Source organism: Chelonus insularis, unplaced genomic scaffold (assembly GCF_013357705.1).
Source record: "Chelonus insularis isolate UGA/USDA-ARS -01 unplaced genomic scaffold, ASM1335770v1 contig_326_pilon, whole genome shotgun sequence".
NCBI lineage: Eukaryota > Metazoa > Arthropoda > Insecta > Hymenoptera > Braconidae > Chelonus > Chelonus insularis.
The window spans coordinates 568,097-588,537 of NW_023276496.1; the positions used below are offsets into that span (position 1 = coordinate 568,097).

Genomic DNA, 20,441 nt, shown 5'->3' on the forward strand with positions numbered 1-20,441 from the left:
CCGAGCTTCTTGGTCCATTTTGGACTTTTTCACTTCATTAATCGTTTAGTTACGGTTTTTGTGAAATTTATTGTTTTATAAAATCTGTCAAATATAAAATACTAATCAAATCAATATTGAAGAATCTATTGGATAAATGAGATTAAATGTTAAAACTAGTTTTTGACAATAAATAAAAGTTTTAACATTAATCAAAATTTTAATTAGCTGACAAATAAATTATCATCTTTCAAATAATGATATGAGCATTTATATTTCAATTAAAGTTTTTTATGAACCATAAATTATAAACTCACGATCGTTGAGTAATATTTTATTTATAAGATTATAAAGTACTATATTGTTGTTCAGATAAATAAACAAATAAATTCATTTATAAAAAAAATTTACGATTATCTAAAAGTCAATACACTGAATGAAACAGTTCTTTCGAGATAATCAATTAGAATAAATAATTGCCAATATCTAGAAAGATAAAATATTTTATCAGTCACGTAAAAGTTGATTATAAAATTTCTAACTATTTAATTTAAAAAACCGGAATCTAGACAGGATGAAAATAAACTGAGAAAGAACATTTAAATAATGAAAGGCTTGTTAAATTTTTATTAAACAAAGTACTAATTTTATATGCAGGATAAATATAGCAGTCTCCAGCGCTTTGTACCATTTATCTTCCCAAGTACCATCATTTCCAGCAAACAGTTATTAATTTTCTATTATCTTTATAATTATCATGATGAGCTTGATTTGTTCCTGTGAAATAGCTGTCACAGTCAATTGATTTTTTCATCGTTTTTCCAAACCATGACTTTCAAATTTCCAATTGTTCCAAATACTTCTATCAGCACCTAGATGAAATACATAAGTAGCCCACATTATTCTGTACATATTGAGTTCTAAAAAAATATTAAGAAATAAGTTTTTATTCTCGAACAGATTGTATCTGTTAAAGCATAAAAATAATTAGATATAATTTGAAGAAAAAAAAATGTTTACCTTCTAGAAGGAACATATTGTGAGTGGATGAAACTGGTCGCAGGTAACTAGTTAAGTAAATGGGCATCGATTTTCCAAGCATTAATGAGCCCATTACTCAGAAAAAGTCTTCGTGATAAGTATTGAATTTTGATCTTTAAGAAACTGTAAAAAATCTTCTGGTACCAGGAACTGCCAGTTACATAGCGTGCTTTAAGTCTGTCCCGAGCTTAGCTGCCATGCACAGATCATCACCATTATAGTTATATTGATTAACCCAAAAAATATATTATTTTTTTTTCATTTTCAATATAAAAAAGGAAATGTACGAAGTCAATACTAGATCATATCATTAATATTCAAGAGAAATTTTACATGGTTAATTATATTGTATAATATACATCGAACCTTTCATTTTTAGTACATTCATCGTTAATGAACATGGTAAAAAATTATCTTTCTATTATTTTTATTTGCTCTAGCGATTTAATTAAAATATCCTTATATTCATAAATATTGTAATAAATAATTTTTATTGGTGACAAAAAATAAGTTTGAATAGTTCATTCATCCAAGTATACAACCTAGTAGTACGATATAATTTCAGTCAACAGTTACCAACTTCAGCAGCAAAAAGATATCAATGTTATTGGAGAATACTCCAAAATATGATGTTAAATTTATCTAAATAAAAATTATATGAAATTATAATTAAAGGTGCTAATGCATTTAATTCATTCATGGATCTTAAACAGGTACTGATGTTCATAAAATTACATTCGAAAAAGAACGTATGTCAGAATGGTATTTGTACTTTATTTATTTTATGTTTTAGTTTATGGTTCGTCAACAAGTACTTACACTTTACCGCAAAATTTTAAGGACGATAAAGCAAGTACCCAATGAACAGGATAGAGAGTACTTAAAAAACTGGGCAACTTCTGAATTTAAAGGAAATAAGAAAATTGCCGATGAAGTGAGTTCAGTGTATTAAATGGATGAAAGTGATATAACCTTTATATTTTTTTCATTTCTTACAGTTTGCTATAAAATCTTTAATTGTGCACGGTGAAAACTCCATGAATGAATTAAAAAAGAATTTAAAGCTATCTAAATAATAAATAATCATGTCAATCACATACGAATGAATGTTAAAAGAATATTAATTGTAAGAAGTATAGTTCCAACAGAAACCAATGTTAGTGGGATTGTATCTCTCATACTCTTATTACTAATAAATGGTCTCAAAAGATTCTGAGACAACTCTATTACGATGTATTGACCATCGAAAAAGAAACAAGGAATTATATTTATTACAGCCAGACCTGCCGATAGCACGGTCATGTATTTACATAGTATCTCCAAGGATTCAGGAATATTTGGATTAAAAAACTGGTGTCTAGGTATCCAGTTAGATATTTTTACACTCTGATAAATTTCATGAGGATGTCCCAAGAATAATACATCACTTCCTTCTTTTCTTGATAACTGAACAATCTTTTAGAAACAATAATCAAATTTTTATGGTATTTTCAAAATAAACATATTGATATAGCAATTAATATAAGAATCAATATTAAGTCAACTTACTTTAGTTGAATTATTCAACTGCGGTATCATACAATGAGCATTTAATTCAGCACATTGAAATGAATATTGACAGTATCGGATTGAACGTTCAATTAGAATTCTTGCAGATAAACATGAGTGTAATTGCAATTGGAGAGGTCCAATTGCTGAATCCTCGACATGTTCGAAACATAATTTGCCATTTAAATTTTCATTTAATCTACAACAATTGATAACTCCATTTTCTACAGTTGCGGGAATTGATTCATCATATTCCTAGAAATTATATAATACTCCAAAATATGTTCGATTAAATAACGAAGACTATTTTATAATTAAATTAAATAATCACCTCAATAATGGACTTTACCACACAATAACCTGGCGTAGGTTGTTTAACTGATTGTAAAATACAATGATACCAGTCGTTATTATTTTTTACAGGGCAGTCATTAATTTTGTAAATTATATCATTATTGAGTAAACCTTTAGGCCCGAGTAATGGTGAATTCTATAAAAAAAGAAACCGAAGTACAAATTAAAAATTATTCGATGGATTACCTGATAATTAATCTAATTACTTACTGGTTCAATTGACTGTATGTATACGCCTGAATTTGAGAGAAATAGTGGAGCCCAAATCCAGCCACTTACATAAAAAATTATTGCTGCAACTACAGCAAGAACAAGATTATGCCACACACCAGCGCATAATATTCTTAATTTATTTTTTAAACGCAATTGTTTTAATTGATCACTATCAATAGATACATATGATAAAGGAACTATGAATGCTAACATTAATCCAACTCCAAATAGTTGAACGTTTTCAAGAGATGATGCCATAGCATGGCCAAATTCGTGAAATATACTACATAATCCCAAAGTGATAATGTAATATTGAATATCAGAAAATGGAATATTGATTCCAGGAATCTAGAGAAATGTTATAGATTTCATTTTCCGTGATTATTCTTTGTTTTAAATTAAGAATTTTTAATGTTAGAAAAATGTCTTACCATTGGCTCCAAATTCCACTGACGATTAGATCCTTCACTTTCTGATTGAAAGAATAAATTATCAAACGTCATTTTTAAGACAATTATTGTTGCAATAGGCAGCAATATAATGCTGACAACAACTCCAATATCAAACCATAACGTCCAAAATCTAGATCTGTCTGTTGCCCATTTAAGAATTTTACGATTAAAAGCTGTAGTGTACCATTTTAAACTCAATGTTTTGATTTCTAGTCCAGTATTTTCCAGGAATAAAAAATATGGATAGTGTAAACATGACTGAAAAGAAAAACAAAAGTATCAACTTTAACTTTTAAAAACGTTTTGAAATTCTTATATTTATATTCATAATAAATAAATGAAGACATCCTTACCTTAAAGATCACATTGAAAAAAAACAATGAGCAGTGAAGAAGACCGGCAACAATCAAAAAGTTTATAGTATCCATTGTGAAATATAATGTGGTTAATTTATCTTGAAAATGAATTATAAAAGATAAAAATAAACGTATTTTTGTATGAAAATGTAAAAAACAAATTTTTATAAGTTAAAAATATGAAAAACAAACCATTAATTCAATTTAATGTAACTGAATGACTGTAGTATTGTTTTATAGAAAAACATTTGTTTTGACATTGTGCACGTAGAAAAATATCATATTTATTTTAACTTTTAGCGAATCACTTATTTTAAGAAAAATTCATGCTTTATTTATCAATAAATAAATATCAAAAATCATGAAAACGATACACAGATATACGCGGTTATTAGTGACACAATACCACCGAATTAGCTAAAAAATATGCATCGTATCAGTGTTCGACTACAACCGAAGTTCTCTTTTTGATATTAAGACTATAGATAAATCTATTTATAGATTTGGCAGTGACATGAGAAATCAACAGTCTGTCGTTTCTTGTAAATAGTGCTTTAACACTTTATCACTGGTTGATATATCTGTATGTGTGCATCTCTTTTAAACATTCCATCAATTTGATTAGTTTTATTTAATATATCCATCTAACAATTTGACAATTTTGCAATGGTAAGTTTTTTTTTTCATTCACAGTATTTTTTTACCAATTAATACTCAACATGTTAGTATTAAATATTGATTGTTTTTTTATTAAAATAACTTTCATTCAATGATCCGTATCTGCCCTTGACCTTCTTACTGGCTCACGTCCAATATATTTGCGAATCATGTTCAACAATTTCTTTTTACAACTTAATGCCGTTTTGTTATTTTGACATTCCATTAAACTTTTTTCATTCATATTTTATTACCTCAATGAAATATTTATAAACCATAAAATTAACTCTTTATATTATACTACCATCATTTGAAAGACAAAAATATTATTCATTAATTTTCATTGAAACATATGTAACTAATATGTGTGGATGATAAATGATTGAAAAATAAAATTGATAATGAATGATGATTATTCTAATTATCTTATCAGGCTGAACCAATCAATGTCGTTGTTACTGGAGCAGCCGGCCAAATTGCTTATTCTCTGCTGTATCAACTGGCAGCTGGATCTGTCTTTGGTCCAAATCAGCCCATTAATTTACGTCTGTTAGATATTGCTCCAATGGTCGATGTTCTTAAAGGAGTAGTCATGGAGCTTGAAGATTTAGCTCTACCTCTTGTAAGAGGTATGTTTCGGATGATATGAAAAAATTACTTATCAGATGGAATGATACCGCATTTACGATAGCTATACCGGAATGAAATCATCACAAAATTTACTGTGCTAAATTTTTAGAGATTCTCCCCACTGCTGATCCCGCTGCTGCTTTCAAAGATGCTGCAGCTGCATTCCTCGTTGGTGCCATGCCTCGAAAACAAGGAATGGAACGTAAAGATCTTTTAGCAGCTAACGTTAAAATTTTTAAAGATCAAGGCGAGGCTTTAGATAAATATGCATGTAAAGATGTGAAAGTTTTGGTGGTTGGTAATCCAGCAAATACAAATGCATTAATTTGCTCTCATTATGCTCCAAGTATTCCCAAAGAAAATTTTACAGCTATGACTAGATTAGATCAAAATCGTGCACAAGCTTCTTTAGCAGCTCGTCTTGGTGTCCAAGTGAGTTATTTTTCAACATAAAATTATTATTTGGATGATGGTAACAAAATCTAGTTTGTAAATAATGCATATTTCTTTAAAAATAATTATGATTTCATAGGTGGATAAAGTACAAAATGTAATTATTTGGGGAAATCACAGCTCCACTCAATATCCAGATGCTGCTCATGCCAGTGTAGAACTTAATGATAAAGTAAGTTCAGTACCTGCAGCTATTAATGACGATGCTTGGCTCAACGGAGTATTTGTGGAAAAGATCCAAAAACGTGGAGCGGAAGTGATTGCTGCACGCAAAATGTCATCTGCCATGTCAGCTGCTAAAGCTGCTGGAGATCACATGAGAGATTGGTGGATGGGAACCAAACCAGGTTCATGGATATCAATGGGAGTTGTCTCTGATGGAAGTTATGGCATTCCGAAAGATATCGTTTTCTCATTTCCTGTGACTATAAAAAATAAAAAATATGAGATTGTGCAAGGTCTTTCAATAAATGACTTCGCTAGATCTAAATTGACAATAACTGCCAAAGAACTTGAAGAAGAACGCGCTGAAGCACATCAAGTCCTAATGCCGTGACTGGCGGGCCAAGAAATCGAAAATAATACACAAAATTGTGTAAAATGTAGATTGTAAATCTGTTATCAAAAATGGATGTTATGAATATACTAGGGAATATACACAAATAACCAGTTGATTGTTATTTCATTAAAATATATTAACAAATAAATGTATAGATATAACAGAAGCATTAATACCGTAACATAATTTTTCTTTTATTCATCTTCCCGATAGTTCAATATTAATTATAATATACAATACAGTAATTAACTATTTTCTCCATTTCAATAGCGTTATTAATTATATCTCACATATATATTATTTCTTATGGGTATGCTAAACGCTATTACATATATAATGAATTTTTGTTAATATTTTCTATTTTATAATAATCCTGTGACCATTAAGTAGCGTATTTTACAAATATGCGTAGTGCCTGACATACCAAGTCTTTATTTCTGTTGCGAACAAACTTTAAATCACTAGTTATATTTGGTTTCGATTCTTTATGCCATTAAAGTCCAATGTTGTAATAGAAAATGACTAAAAGATTTGATCTTTGACACATCAAACATTGTGAAAATTATTAAAAAGTTTTTAGATCTTTGATTCAATATAAATTTTTTATACTAAAAAATTTTTGTTATTGGAATGGGAAATTAATATACTTCAAGTATAATAGATTTAATAATAAATAAATGGTGGCTTTAATATTTATGTCATGAAAATTATTGACAGGCAAGTTCTAGATCTTGAATGATCATAAAAAATGTAAAAATATAAAAGAAATGTAGAAATAACGCAAATGAGTGAAAAAAAGAGATAAACATGAATGAAAGTACGTCTTATGAATGAAGGCCGTTGTCATTATTGGGCCTTTAACTTATTTAATTTTTACAAATTTTGTTAAATATATATTTAACAATTTATCACCATCAAAATTATGTTCCCACTCATTTCATTCCAAATACATTAATTTTTTTTTAATTCTCAATTAAAATAAATTGTATTAGGGAAGGTTAATTAACTGCGATGATCATTTTTTTTAATTTTCTTATTCCAAAACATAAATTTTATTATTTCCAACTGATTTTTATTAACTAAATTTCGTTTAAACACTAAATGGTTATGGACCAGAACATATGTACGATTTTTTATATCTTTATGTTTGGCAGCAAATATTATAATTGCTTCCTGTTCATAATATCGCTATAAATACATTTTGTTTTACCTTCCCATGATTTTTACATTTATAACACACTCAAACATGTTTATAGAAATACATCAATTTCGATAGGTAAATATTTACTTAATAAACGCCCAGTAACTTAAAAGAAAGAAAAAACTGCAAGAAAATTCAGAAACACTGATAAAATTAATGAAACAATGCGAAAAACTGTAACTATTGTTAATGGTAAATATACAGTTTAGACCAAAATAGAAATGGATTATTTATATAAAATTGAATACTACTGACTTTATACATAAATGAATATAATAAATAGATAAGTGGATTAACTACGTAACACTGTAATACAATGACGGATCTTTTTCTGCTATTAAATTTTTATGCAGACGGAATAGATGCTAGTCAACAATAAAAAAGGTGCGGAAGATTCCCGTGAAGCATTCAACACAAACCTTATGATATTAATTTTTCAAAATCTGATAGAAGTATTTTTTTCACTAAAAAATTAAACTCAATTACTCAATATTATATTCATAAATGTCAACAAACTTCTATATATTTTATTACTCGAAGACCAGAAATATAGTACAGCGTACGCTATTATATATTCAATTGTCTAGTGCCTGTATCACTGAGTCATGTTAAAAAACTGTTTGCACAATTACACTCCATACACTTAAGAAAACATGAAAAGATTGTAACCATAAATTACATTGTTGTGACATGAGATCTTCATAGTGTACGCAACTTAAATCAAATGCCTTGAAATGATTATGCAATTCAAAGCTCATTTTTCTTTATTCTTAATTCTATTGATGAAATTAATTTAAATGAAAACCTCTTTCCCGCGTGGCCGCCAAAAGTCTTTCTTTTAAAATATCTTCTGTTGGATACTCTGGCAATTTCAAATAATGTACGCAAGTATTTACAGAAGGATATCCTCCTGCTCCTGCATCTACTTTCCTTACTACTGTTAGTCTTGGATGTAAATTGCATAATCCACCAGGAGGTAAAGCTGAACAGCCTGTAGCAAATTGGAGAAATGCTTTTCTTTCAGAACCCGTCAATGATAATAAAACATTTACAAATCTTTGGAATCCAGGGCTATAAAAAAATAATTCATAGAAATAAATTATTTATTATTTTAATTAATTTTTATTTCAAGGAAAAATTATTGATACTCACCTTTCCCTGGTGTATCCAAGTTTTGGTTCAGTGTAATTAAGCAAATCCTCACGAGTCCAATGAGGATTTTGCTCTCCACAAAGCATCGCTCGAACTTCTTCAGGACTGAATGCATGAAGTTTTTCCATAGGGAAAACTTTAGAGAAACCTGCTCTAAAGGATTCCAACTGTCTAGCAATCCCACGATTAAGACAGTAATCAATAGTTAATTCAGCATATTCATGAACATTTTCTATGGTAACTGGTATTTCTGATCCTTGATTTACCAATTCTGCATGATCATGTTCAAAAACTTTAGATCCTGGCAAATAAGACATTGTTAGTCCTAAATCTTCAATAGCAATTGACGTGCCGGACGGATGAGTGATGCGATTAACATCCTCCTCAGATGATGAATATTCTTCTGATACAGTTCTTGCACGTCGATTGACTAATGCTTGAATTTCTTTCAAGAAATTTCCTCGAATCGGATCAACCGATGCTAAATCATCAAGATTGAGGATTCCATCGTACCAAGGAGAAGGTTCTAATGAAGATAATCTATCTTGGTCCTCTTCTTCTGAAATAAAACTGCTGGACATACTAGATGATATGCTTTCTTGAGTAATACCTGTTAATCCAATTCTTTCATTTACATTATTGGTAATATCACCTCGACACATGAGTTTTAAGAAAGGCCGCGATAACGGCAAATCAACAAGTCTATTGTCTTGAAGAACTTTGGCAAGGAAAACTCCAAATAACCAGAAATATCGAACTGCGCGATTACAAGCCTCAGAATCTTGAGGAAGTGGCGCTGGGAATAAACCACTTGATCGTGTAACGTAATATCCTGGTGGTCTTACTTGCTCATCAGATGGACATGAATGCTCCTCATCCACAGGCTCATCATCACATAGCCATAAACCTAAATTTTTTCGCTGGAATTCAGCCGCAACAAGAGCGAAAAATTCTAATGTCGGACCAAGTCCTGTACCTTCTTCTCCAATAAATTCTACTTCTAAAATACTTTTTCTACTAGCATGTACTTTAAGGACTTGCTCGGCCCAGTCTAAAAGTTTATCTCCTCTTGGCACACTTACTCGCTCATGTTTAAGCCGACCAACTCTGAATTCTTGGCTATCATCACGACGTGGGCTTAATCCTGGTGCCCGTTGTCTCTCTAAAACCGCATCTCTCTGTGTTTGTAGCCAAACAATTGATCTTGATGCTCCGAAAGCTGTACAACTGAAATATAGACGTCGAGTTTCAAATGGAAGTAAAAATGGACAACTTCGAGCTAATTCTTCACACCATGCTGGAAGTGCACCAGCTGCTAAAGCCAATGGATCTTGTATTTGTTGAACAACTTTATTAGTAATCTTTTTTGATGTAAATTCTTCTGGATTAACCCAACAAACACTTTCTGATTCTTCAATTACATAATTCTTTTTATCATCTCGCGTTGTACTAAGAACATAAATATGTCTGAGCAATTGAAGAACATCTTCTACTGTACAAGTATTCGTATTTTGTACTGATTTACTAGAATAAAGTGTTACAATTGGTGTTGCACGACCTGAAGATTCCTCTTCTTTAGCTTCTTGATAAACAATTGTATATATTGGTTCCCATATTCTTCTGAGTTTTTCTTGTCTACTTCCCAGTTCAGTCATTTGCATGAGTTCTTGAACTGCTTGGAAAATACTTGAATGTGGTTCTGTTAAAGGCAATTCAACATCTGGTACATCTGGAAGTCCTGGTCCCTTTAAAGACAGTGCAAGTCGAGGCATTGATTGGATACCTACGCGCACACTTGACTGTAAATCACTACCAGGTGGTGGAATTTCTAAATCTGTAGTCTGATTAACATTAGTTCGACCTGGACGAGGATCAAAGGCAGGAATAAGAGCAGAAAATTGTCCTTTCAATACAAATTCATCATCCCAAGCGCGTCTTTTTGTACTTTGAGGAGTTTCTTCTTCCATATATTGAGCTAATAAATTTCGACTAACCATAACTTCTTCATAATCTTCACCGGCTTCAACTTCCTCTTCATTTTCCTCATCGTCATCCTGAAGAAAATATTGATACATCGAATTGTCGGGATGAAATTGATCAGTTTGTTGACGCAGTATATTTACCTCCTGATCATTTTCTTCATTATCATCATCTTCCTCTGCAAGTACTTCTTCATCATCATCTAATTCTCCAAGTAATGCTGGTCCTCCGGTTGTACGAACTCCACCTGCACTGGAGCTCGCAACTCCACCACATGTTTCCAAAAAATCTTCAAGACTAACCTGTGATCATAATTATTATTTGTTTAATTTAAGTTTAATTCGTACAAAATGATTATATTAACCCTTTCTCTGCCGATGCGAAGAAACTTTTGTTAAATAAAGTAATTTACCATATCTCTATAAAATTGAATGTAACTTTAAACTAGAAATATGTTTAAGTAAAATACTCTTTACACAGAGTAAGAGTTAATAAAAAAAGCCAATTAAAACAAGTTAATTACATAAAATGATTTTAGTGAATAAAAATAAAATCTTACCTGTTCACTATCGCTGCTGGTACTTGTAAGGGACATGGTCAGCGCTTGTCCCAATCCAGCACCAGTGGTTGTGGTAACACCGCTACCAGCTACCTGACTGCTACTAGTTAAACTTGGATAGCTCTGTGCTGTACTTAATAAACCACCCGTGAAATTTGAGCTGAGAGCTAACCTAACAAAATTGGACACTGAAGTTGGTCCACGTGAATTTTGAATAGTGTTAGAGTTAGGTGCTATGTGTTGTCCACCAGTTGGTCCTAAAATAATTAGTATAACAGTGTTACAGATGAAAAAATGTATAGATGAATAATTATATAAATAAATAATGATTCGATACACCAACGCGTGAGGGATATTTGTGGGAACCAACCTAGAGTGCGTCTTCGGGCCATCGCGGCAAATGTTTCCAGTAAACCAGTAGCAGCCGTTGTATCCAAGGTGTTGTTAACATCGGAACAAGCGAGATTGGGCACTGAGACGGACATGGGATTGGTAACCACAACCGGACATCCCCCGGTATCATTTTGCGAGGACGAACTAGCTTCTTTGTCGCGGCTGCATTCTTTAATCGCTAATTTTGTGGTAATTTAAAAATTTTAAACAAAAATAGAATCTCGAATTGAAAATCAATTATTTTTTTATATCGAAAGTGAGTTGTTAGAATAAGCAAGACATGTTACTATGCTCGGGATTGATGATATTAAGAATGTGAAACAGACTATTTAATACATAAAAGCGATCCCAGATACGTACCATCAATTGCTGTTGAAGTATGTCTCGGTATAGGCCTGATTCTCAGGGAATTGTCTTCAGTTTCGCTGGATACACTTATTCTTACAGGGACCAAACCGGGTAATAATTCTCCACTTAAGAAACTATTAGTATTATTACGCAGTCTATCGGCACCTTCTCGGAGACGATCAAGTACTTCAACTGCTTCAAGACTTAACAAACCACTAGCAGGCTAAAAAAAACACGTACAATAAACATAAACTGAATGCACTGTGTTAATGCACCATGGATATAAATCTTACCTTATTACCACGAACAGTTGTAAATAGAGGTTTAGAGCTGCTTGTCGCTCGATTACTACTGCTATTAGTGGGACAATCTGTATTAAGTGCTAAACTTTCAACGATTGTCACAAGATCACTAGTTACAGCAGTATCAGGTCGTGGATGAAGAACGACAGATAGTTCTCCCGTATTACTACCTCCTCCCTCACCCGTCACAGCAACGACAGCTTCCGCACGAGCTACAGATAATACACTCTCAGCAATGGACTCAGCAGCCTGCTTCGTTGCAAGATTTTCTGCACTAGCTGCTTGATCTGTTGACGCAACGGATCCTCTCATGCCAATGTCTGTACAATCAGGAAGACTGGGTGTACTAATTGACTTTCTGCCTGTTAAAACACCGGTTCCATTCTTACTTTTATTTCCTCCATCTGAATCAAGACTTGTGCCGACGAGCCGTAAGTCATATTTTCCTTCAGCTCCCATGCGATATGAATTTGAACCTCCATGATCCCAAGTAACGTCGATCCAACCATTATGTAATTCTCCAGTGATAGATCCTTCTCCAGGTGGTGCTCCATCTTGGTCTTTCCATTTCCAATCAATTCCGCGGGCAACTCGTGCACCAGCAACTAAATGTCGTAGCATTTGGGATTTAATTAATCTTCTTTGCTTTCGCATACCGGCTTCTGCTTCTCTTGCAGCTCGGCCAAGGTCTTCGCATACTCCAGTGATTTCTCCATAAACCTCGAAACCGGATACTGATAAATAATGAGTTTGGCCAGATGCATTTTTTCCAGTCTGATGAAGACGAAGGTGTCGCCAACCCTGTGTTTCTTCACTCGGTGGTTCTAACGTCCACGTTGCGGTGCTTCCGGGTTCATTTAATGAACAATCGTCTACATGTGTGTATAAAGTTGTCCAGTTAATTCCATCTTTAGATGCTTGAAACATCCAATTTCTTAATGCACTTTTGCCGTATCCTCGAGCGTGGCGAAGTGTATAAGCACTTGGAATCACCCATACTCCTAAGTCTAAAGAAAACCATGCTCGTTTATCATCATTAGTATGGCAATTTAATGGATTGGGATCTCTACTAAGAATATCTTCTAGATGACCATATGGTAAACTTCTTCCATCACTGGATGTCACTATAACCAGGCCATATTGACCAGGATTAGACCATTCTGGACACGTTTTTGCATTTGTTCCAATCCAGTATAAAATTCCATTTTCATCGAAGTCATGTTGATATTGAAACGTTAATCTATTTCCTTCTTTTAATTTCTTTACAAATGTAAATGTTGATCGATCGTGATCATGCCATTGCTTTGCCATCATTTTTAAAAGGTGGCTTTCTAATTGCTGAACAGTACTCAACGGTTCCATTTTCAAACTACGGCCAGACCTATCAATTAATGAACTTTCACATGGAGCTTTCTCCAATCTAAAACGCAATCTTCGCGTGAGAATCTGCAAACCACCAGACCCTGGTGTATCATACAAATAAACTGGTAACTTTTCTATTGATTCAAGTACTGAAACTAATTTCTGCACTAAAATTTTTGCCGAATTATTGTCATTAATATCTTTTGTTTTGAAACAATTTTTGAACACGACGATCCTTTGTAGTCTCATTTTATTAACTTTTGTTGAAGGTGGTTGAGGGCCTGATGGACCAGCCAATAATCCAAGTAACGCTTGAACTAAACCACTGGAATGCAACTCGTAAGCAGAAACTTTTCCTTCTTCATTCAACAACATTTTTAACTCTTCTAGAGCACTTTGTAATATACTGCGCCATTCACGATGTCCTGCAAGTTGTTTTTGATATGCCTTATCTATTTGACTTACGATAGCTGCTAGTTTTGCTACGACACCACGTGGTTGAGCTTGAGCTACTTTAAAATAAGTTTCATAAATCTCTTGAGCTTGAACTTTTACTTTTTGCTTTATTGCTTCTATTTTAGACTTTAAACGTTTGCCACGTTTTCCTGCCCATCCTGCCACAAAATCGGGTCCTATAAAAATAATAAAATATTTTAACATTTTTTAAATTTTTATAATCTTATCAGTAATTGTTAAAACTTCAAAATGTAGACAATTAGACAAGTAGACTTATTCAATTTCAAATAGTCCATTTTTCATTAAAGTATTATTATAACAGACTTTCAGTAATTTTTTTAAATTACTGATTTAGTTAAGTCATAAATCATTCGAAAAGAAAGAATTGCAGATAAAAGGAAAGTTAATTCATGAAATTTTGATCCAGGTTGAATAAAACAGTTTTTTTAAAATAAAGAATGCATTTTCACTATGCATTATTGTGTCAGAGAAATATAATAAATTTATTATTAAAAACCTGGATTGAAATTACTATTTATATCCAACTTTTCTCTTATCGTTAATTTAGAAAACAATAAAAATATACCTAAGCTTGTCTCAGCCGTAAAAGAGTGTTTTGTTCCACGATTTGATTCAAAAATAAATCCTGGCAGATCTTCTCTAAGTATTGTAGCTTGCTGTTGACCATCACTATTATGGATACATAATTCATTTTCCTTACGAGACGATAAAGACCAATTTCCTACCACCAGACGTGTTGGTCCCGGTCGTGATAATATAGGTTGGCTTACAGTATTTGGTTTTACTTGACTTCGAGCTCTTTGTAACTTTTCCAGAAATTCTCCTCGACTTTCTGCAAATTTAATTTAATATTAGAATAACTTTGTAATAAGATGCATTAGCAGATTTTAATTTAGGAAAAAAATATCTTAAAAAATGGATAAGTGAATCCAAATGAATGTAAAGAATAATTGCTCCATAATCATATAGTGCCATTAGACTGTCAATAGATAAAAGAGAATCAATACGTTGATACTTAGAAAAGACCTACCTTCCGTCGTGAGCGACTCAGTGTTCCTCCCCTTTCCTGTAGGCAGTTAGTAAAACCAGTTATTTTCTAAACTAATCCCCACACTACCGTTAATTAAACATGAATGAAACGAACACAATAAAAATTATGGAAATTTAATTGCAAACAAAATTAATTTTGTGTGATATTAATTATAAATAAATGGATATAACACGTAAAGAATCAAAATTTATGTTGATTATTTTTTGATAGCTATTTGCTTACCGGTTGCATCTGTACCGCCTTCAGGGCTGCCACTGGAATACATAGTAGCTAGCTTCCCATCAAGAATAAATCTAAACCACCCATTACTGCCATTTGATAATTCTAATGCCGCAGCATCTGACCAAACATAGAGACAATCTCGGCCTCGACAGATACACCAATCTCTCCAATGATATGCACGCCCAATTAACAATTCTCTTGCATCTTCAAGTTTGTGTTCTTCTCCCGACTGATTGGTTTCATTTTCTAGTTCTGGGAGTGAATCTTGAGGTCCCATTAATGCAGCAACTTTGGAGAATACTCCAAGTCTTGCAAAGTGTTCTAAAAACTCATCTTTTCCTTTCATCATTAAATCCTGGATCATTTGTAGAACTATTAAGTGGCCATCTTCATCTTCCTATTAGTAACATATAATAAACTGTGACATATATTTTTTAACGAAAATACAAGCAGAAAAAATGAATGTAATAATTTTAATTTTTCATTATCATTTAGGCTTGCAGGCAGAGAACATTCATGTCCATTGGAAGCTCTTTTCCTGGTGATAAATTTTCATTAATTCACAATTGAGAAGCCATAGATGAGTTGATGTTTATTTTCTACCTTAAAATCATTATTGTTACATACAAAAAAAAAACCAAGAGACAAGAGACCAATAATCGACAAAATAACATTACAATCAGTATGGAACTAAAAATTATTTAAACTTGGCAATCGATTTCCTTTAAAATAATTTCAGATATCGAATAACTATTTGTAAATAGACTTTCACAAATTAGCAATTCTCCTAGTGTACTCTCGACTTGTCGATAATTGGTTTTTTTGCCATGTATAGTTAATTTATTTAGTTCAAGTTAAAAACATTTCACACACCCATTTTGAGTTTAAAAATTTCACACATTTTAGTGTATTTTTTAAATCATTGGTATGTTTATGTATATAGTAAATAAGATCACCTAAATTAAAATTCCATGTATTTTTTAGTTAAAAAAATACTTGAAATAAATCATAATTAAACTTCAAAATTTTTCTCTAACAAGGAAAAAAATTAATCTATCTCGCTGAATATCTTCAGAGAATTAATTATAATATTCTAATGGAGGGGGAAATTTATCATACTCTAAATTATTTATAACAATTAATAACGAAATATTATACGATAGAATTAATTAAAAACAACGATGCGAACTTTTGCAATGAATATTTCTAAAAATTAACTGTAATTCATTGTTGGTCTCACACTCACTACAAATATTATTGAATAAAACAATACACGTTCATTTATTTGAGATAATTAATTATTGTGGTCGTCAAGTGATTACAAGAACGACAAAAGGAATAATTTGCAGGGACAAAAGGGTGAATAATTCTGCAACGGATGTTACCGTTTTATCGATAATGTAGTTCTGGGAACTGGAAGACTTGCGAGATATAAGACAGGACAATTTTGGACCAACAATCAACTTGAGAGGCGGAGGTGGTGGTGGTGGTGGTGATTCCTGAATCTCTATTTCCTGCGAACAGTTTTTAGCTAATTCATGCCTCCATCTGCCTGCATGCCTAATTTTTAGTACTTATTTAAAAATTTTTATATATTTAATACTTTCAATACCATCCTCTTGATTCCTGAAAATAAATTATTCCATAATTTATTTTACTTACTTCGTTATCAAGAACGTTAGCGATTACTTCAACTAGAATTGCGCCACATCCAGCAGGATCAGCTCCACATGTTTCAACAAGTAATTCTGGTTGGATGTAATGTACCATTTTTCGAATTAGACTCAAACTAGCTTTTCTTACGCTTGGTAACATAGTTGATTGAAAAGTTGCACAAAAAACAGGTAAAAGTCTTTTCAAGTAAACTGGTGCCATTTCCGGATCACCTTTAGGTTCTACTTCACTATCAGGTTTTCTGGTCTCTTGGCTAGGAGGTAACATCCATTCTCCAGGGGATTGAAGGATAGCAGCAACCTCTCGATGGCCTTCATCAACTCTTTCTCTGGCTTTATCAAGTGGAGTTTTTCCATCTTCATCACGTAAATCTGGATTAGCACCATGTCTAAGTAATACTTTGGCAATTGCTGGTCTTCCGAAGCATGCTGCATAATGAAGACTTGACGATCTTTGACCCTTATTAACATCTGCACCTTTATCACATAGAAATTCAACCATTTCTTGGGTACCAAAAGCAGATGCCCAATTTAGTAGAGTTTGGCCTACGTCATCCATGAAATTCACTTCTATACCTCCTGATTCGATAGCTTCAATTAGTGCATCCGTATCTTTAGAACGAATGCAATCAATTAATTGACGATGTGACTTTTCTCCAGCACTATCTAGTCGTCTTAATCGAGGTAATAAAGGACCTGAAGGACCGCCGGTTGTACTACGACCTAATGCAGATCTTCCTTCAAATAATAGCACTAATAATAGATCTACCAATCTCATAGAATCAAGAGCACATCTTTCATCACCCTTTAATGCTTTCTCGATTGCATCAGGCAATTCAGATCGCAGCAAATCGTGAGTAATTGATGGTGACCCACGACACAATGTCGATAATAGACTAATTATTGTTGACACAGATGCGCAAGATTTAGACTCTGGTACGGGTATTGTAGATGATGTTGTAGATATTGGTGGATTTTTAGGATTATTAGATGTTGTGGCCACTGATGTACCTGGTCCTGCAGCATTAGATAATCTATAAAGCAATTCTGACACTAAACCATTCGAGGCTAATGGAGCAGGGTCTGTTCCTCGGCGAGAAAATCGGTCGGCCAATGAGGCAAAACATCGAAGAGCACCATCCGCAACATGAGCATCTTCATGCCTCAATAACGTTGACAAGGCTTCGACACAGTCAGGTAAGGTCTTATCTTGTGGTTCCACTTTTCCACATAAACGTGACACAACAGCCATTGCTGAATGAAGCGTATCACGGTGTACGCGAGCTCCATGTTCTCTAATGAAACAAAGAGCACATGGAAGACCACCAGCTTCAAACACTGCACCTGCTTCACGTGCACACACAAGCTCCAATACTTTAATACACTGCTCTGCTAAATCCCTACTTGCTCTGGAACCTAAACCAGCGCCCGATAACCGTCCACAAATAGCTTTCACTGCACCGTCCATTGCGACTACACGGCGAGTACATTCTGCTGATACGTCCAAGTAATAGGTAATGGCTCGAGCTGTTACTTCTAAAACACTGTCTGGTGCGTGCTCATCAAGAAATATTCGACACAAAGCAGGAAGAAATGTTCTAGGTGGACAAATTTCAAAACAACGATCAACATTATCTGACATCAATAGCAGCATACAGAGCTGCTCTAATGCAATCAATTGCATATCACGTTCATCTCCTTGGCCCATGTTGAGCCATTCTAATAATGTTTCAGGATCTACTTCAGCCATCTACAAATAAAAATCATAGATTTAGGTTATTATTCCAGAAATTTCTAATTTTAAAAGATCTTACCTTGCGATGTTTGAAGTTCTTTGTCGCGTTTATTCAGACAATCTGAAAAAAAAGTTTATATTAAACTAAACTGATTTATTTGTTCGACTAAATATAAAACGTTAAATGACTTTAAAAATAATATTTTTACTTTTGTTTATTTTTTGATTATTTTCATATCACGTGGGAATTATTATTTTTTTAACAGTGATTAAATTATTAATAGTAGTAAATGCTTGAGTAATAAAGTAATTGTAAAAGATTATTTTAAAAAAATCTCTTATAATTGTTAACAATCATCGTCATCGATCTAAAGTATATGATAAACATAAAATAAACGGTAAAACAAAGAAAGTATCTGAATGTCAAAATTACAATAATCAAGACCTTGAACAGAATTTAGCCCGATGTTCACATCAAGGACCGTAAAAATGTTGTAATAATTTGATAAATATAATATACGTAGACATGTATATATATAAACACATTATATCCAATCATATATACATATACACATACATATACATTTAATCGGAATTTAATATAATTGGAAGTTTAATAATTTGAGCAATCGAAATATCAATAAAATCGAAAAATAATAATTTTTGCATCGTGGTCAACAAAAAATACATTAGACATTAGAGCACAAAGCAAAAGTGGAGGGAGAAAATATTTTGCATGACGGGTTAAACAGTAAGAATAATAGACATTCATTTAAATAAAAAAAAAAGAAGACATAAAGTTTATGAGCACACTCAACACTTTAATAGCTATTTAGACAATTTTTCATAACTATTAACTTGTCCGGATTGTTTTTTAACGATTTACGACAAGAATCGACTACGAAACAACTATCAATCAAGAACACATTTTTATGAGTATGAAGTACCTCGAGAATTTATAATGTCTAGTACGATGTTGCATTCTTTGTGAGGTCAAGTCGCCATTATTCCGAGCTCGAACAATTATCAAACATTAATACGTAAAATATTATTATCCATTATATCACTTTATCACTCGTTGATTTGATTTAATACTTAAATTATTATTGAACAGCACTTATGAGCTAAGAAGCCTTTATTCTCTCTCAGTGTAATCCGATATACTGTACTATTCACGTGACGTGACGATCAGGGGTGGTACAATCAGGCTTATTAATGTTTCTATTTACCAACCGAGTGCCTCCATGAAATTTCTATGTAATCATGTTCAATGATCGTTTGATTATGATTCAATGACAACCATGAAGTATTAATTGAAGCTATTTATAAGAAAATAAATTATTTGACCGAAAATCGACTCAATCACCATATAAATTCATCGAATTTTATTGATTATTTCTGTTTTTTAGAAAATAGAATTTTTATCCAGTTGATTTTTCAAACATTTTTCAAATGATTCCCGTAGGTGGCAGTCATATCTTATTTTACTACTACAGCGACATCTGCAGTTCATGACTTTGAAGTCCTGAGACATCTGTTGGTCATTTTAAAAATAAAATAACGGTAAATCGCCATGCTCAGTTAATTAAATTTACGGAGCGGGAAATAATTGTTTACGATCAGAGACAATTTTGTTCAAATATTTATCCGAATAAATATAAAAAATTGATATTTTAGTTTTAATATGTTTTTTAATGTTGTGTTATATTTTTTTATAGATATGAGTAAATATTGTCTATTAACA

General features: G+C 32.4%; 4 protein-coding genes across 8 annotated transcripts; 2 read left to right on the plus strand and 2 right to left on the minus strand.

Annotated features, from left to right (window-relative positions):
* Positions 1-1,494: 1,494 nt before the first annotated feature.
* S2P (membrane-bound transcription factor site-2 protease) lies at positions 1,495-4,380 on the minus strand. Its single transcript, XM_035081816.1, has 7 exons — positions 4,136-4,380; positions 3,941-4,041; positions 3,567-3,845; positions 3,133-3,483; positions 2,900-3,058; positions 2,569-2,823; positions 1,495-2,475 (listed from the first exon to the last, which is right to left on the minus strand). The coding sequence occupies exons 2-7, from the start codon at positions 4,013-4,015 to the stop codon at positions 2,113-2,115; spliced, it is 1,482 nt and encodes a 493-aa protein (XP_034937707.1). The 5' UTR covers positions 4,016-4,041; positions 4,136-4,380; the 3' UTR covers positions 1,495-2,112.
* LOC118066064 (LYR motif-containing protein 2) lies at positions 1,597-2,275 on the plus strand. Its single transcript, XM_035081818.1, has 3 exons — positions 1,597-1,733; positions 1,814-1,954; positions 2,019-2,275. The coding sequence occupies exons 1-3, from the start codon at positions 1,719-1,721 to the stop codon at positions 2,094-2,096; spliced, it is 234 nt and encodes a 77-aa protein (XP_034937709.1). The 5' UTR covers positions 1,597-1,718; the 3' UTR covers positions 2,097-2,275.
* Positions 4,381-4,465: 85 nt separating the features above from the next.
* Positions 4,466-7,054, plus strand: Mdh1 (malate dehydrogenase 1). The gene is made up of 4 exons (XM_035081817.1): positions 4,466-4,612; positions 5,034-5,229; positions 5,340-5,662; positions 5,763-7,054. The coding sequence occupies exons 1-4, from the start codon at positions 4,610-4,612 to the stop codon at positions 6,237-6,239; spliced, it is 999 nt and encodes a 332-aa protein (XP_034937708.1). The 5' UTR covers positions 4,466-4,609; the 3' UTR covers positions 6,240-7,054.
* Positions 7,055-7,260: 206 nt separating this feature from the next.
* Ufd4 (ubiquitin fusion-degradation 4-like) lies at positions 7,261-19,895 on the minus strand. 5 transcript variants are annotated; one of them, XM_035081814.1, is made up of 13 exons: positions 19,645-19,895; positions 18,777-18,818; positions 16,952-18,712; positions 15,290-15,686; positions 15,047-15,082; positions 14,582-14,848; positions 12,567-14,171; positions 12,169-12,497; positions 11,888-12,098; positions 11,505-11,705; positions 11,135-11,391; positions 8,596-10,877; positions 7,261-8,514 (listed from the first exon to the last, which is right to left on the minus strand). In XM_035081814.1, the coding sequence occupies exons 3-13, from the start codon at positions 18,710-18,712 to the stop codon at positions 8,232-8,234; spliced, it is 7,629 nt and encodes a 2,542-aa protein (XP_034937705.1). In that variant the 5' UTR covers positions 18,777-18,818; positions 19,645-19,895; the 3' UTR covers positions 7,261-8,231. The 5 variants fall into 5 exon arrangements, with proteins under 5 accessions (XP_034937705.1, XP_034937704.1, XP_034937706.1 ...); XM_035081813.1 differs by having other exon boundaries at positions 8,596-10,649; positions 10,719-10,877; positions 12,169-14,171; XM_035081815.1 differs by lacking the exon at positions 15,047-15,082 and having other exon boundaries at positions 8,596-10,649; positions 10,719-10,877; positions 12,169-14,171.
* Between the last annotated feature and the right edge of the window lie 546 nt (positions 19,896-20,441).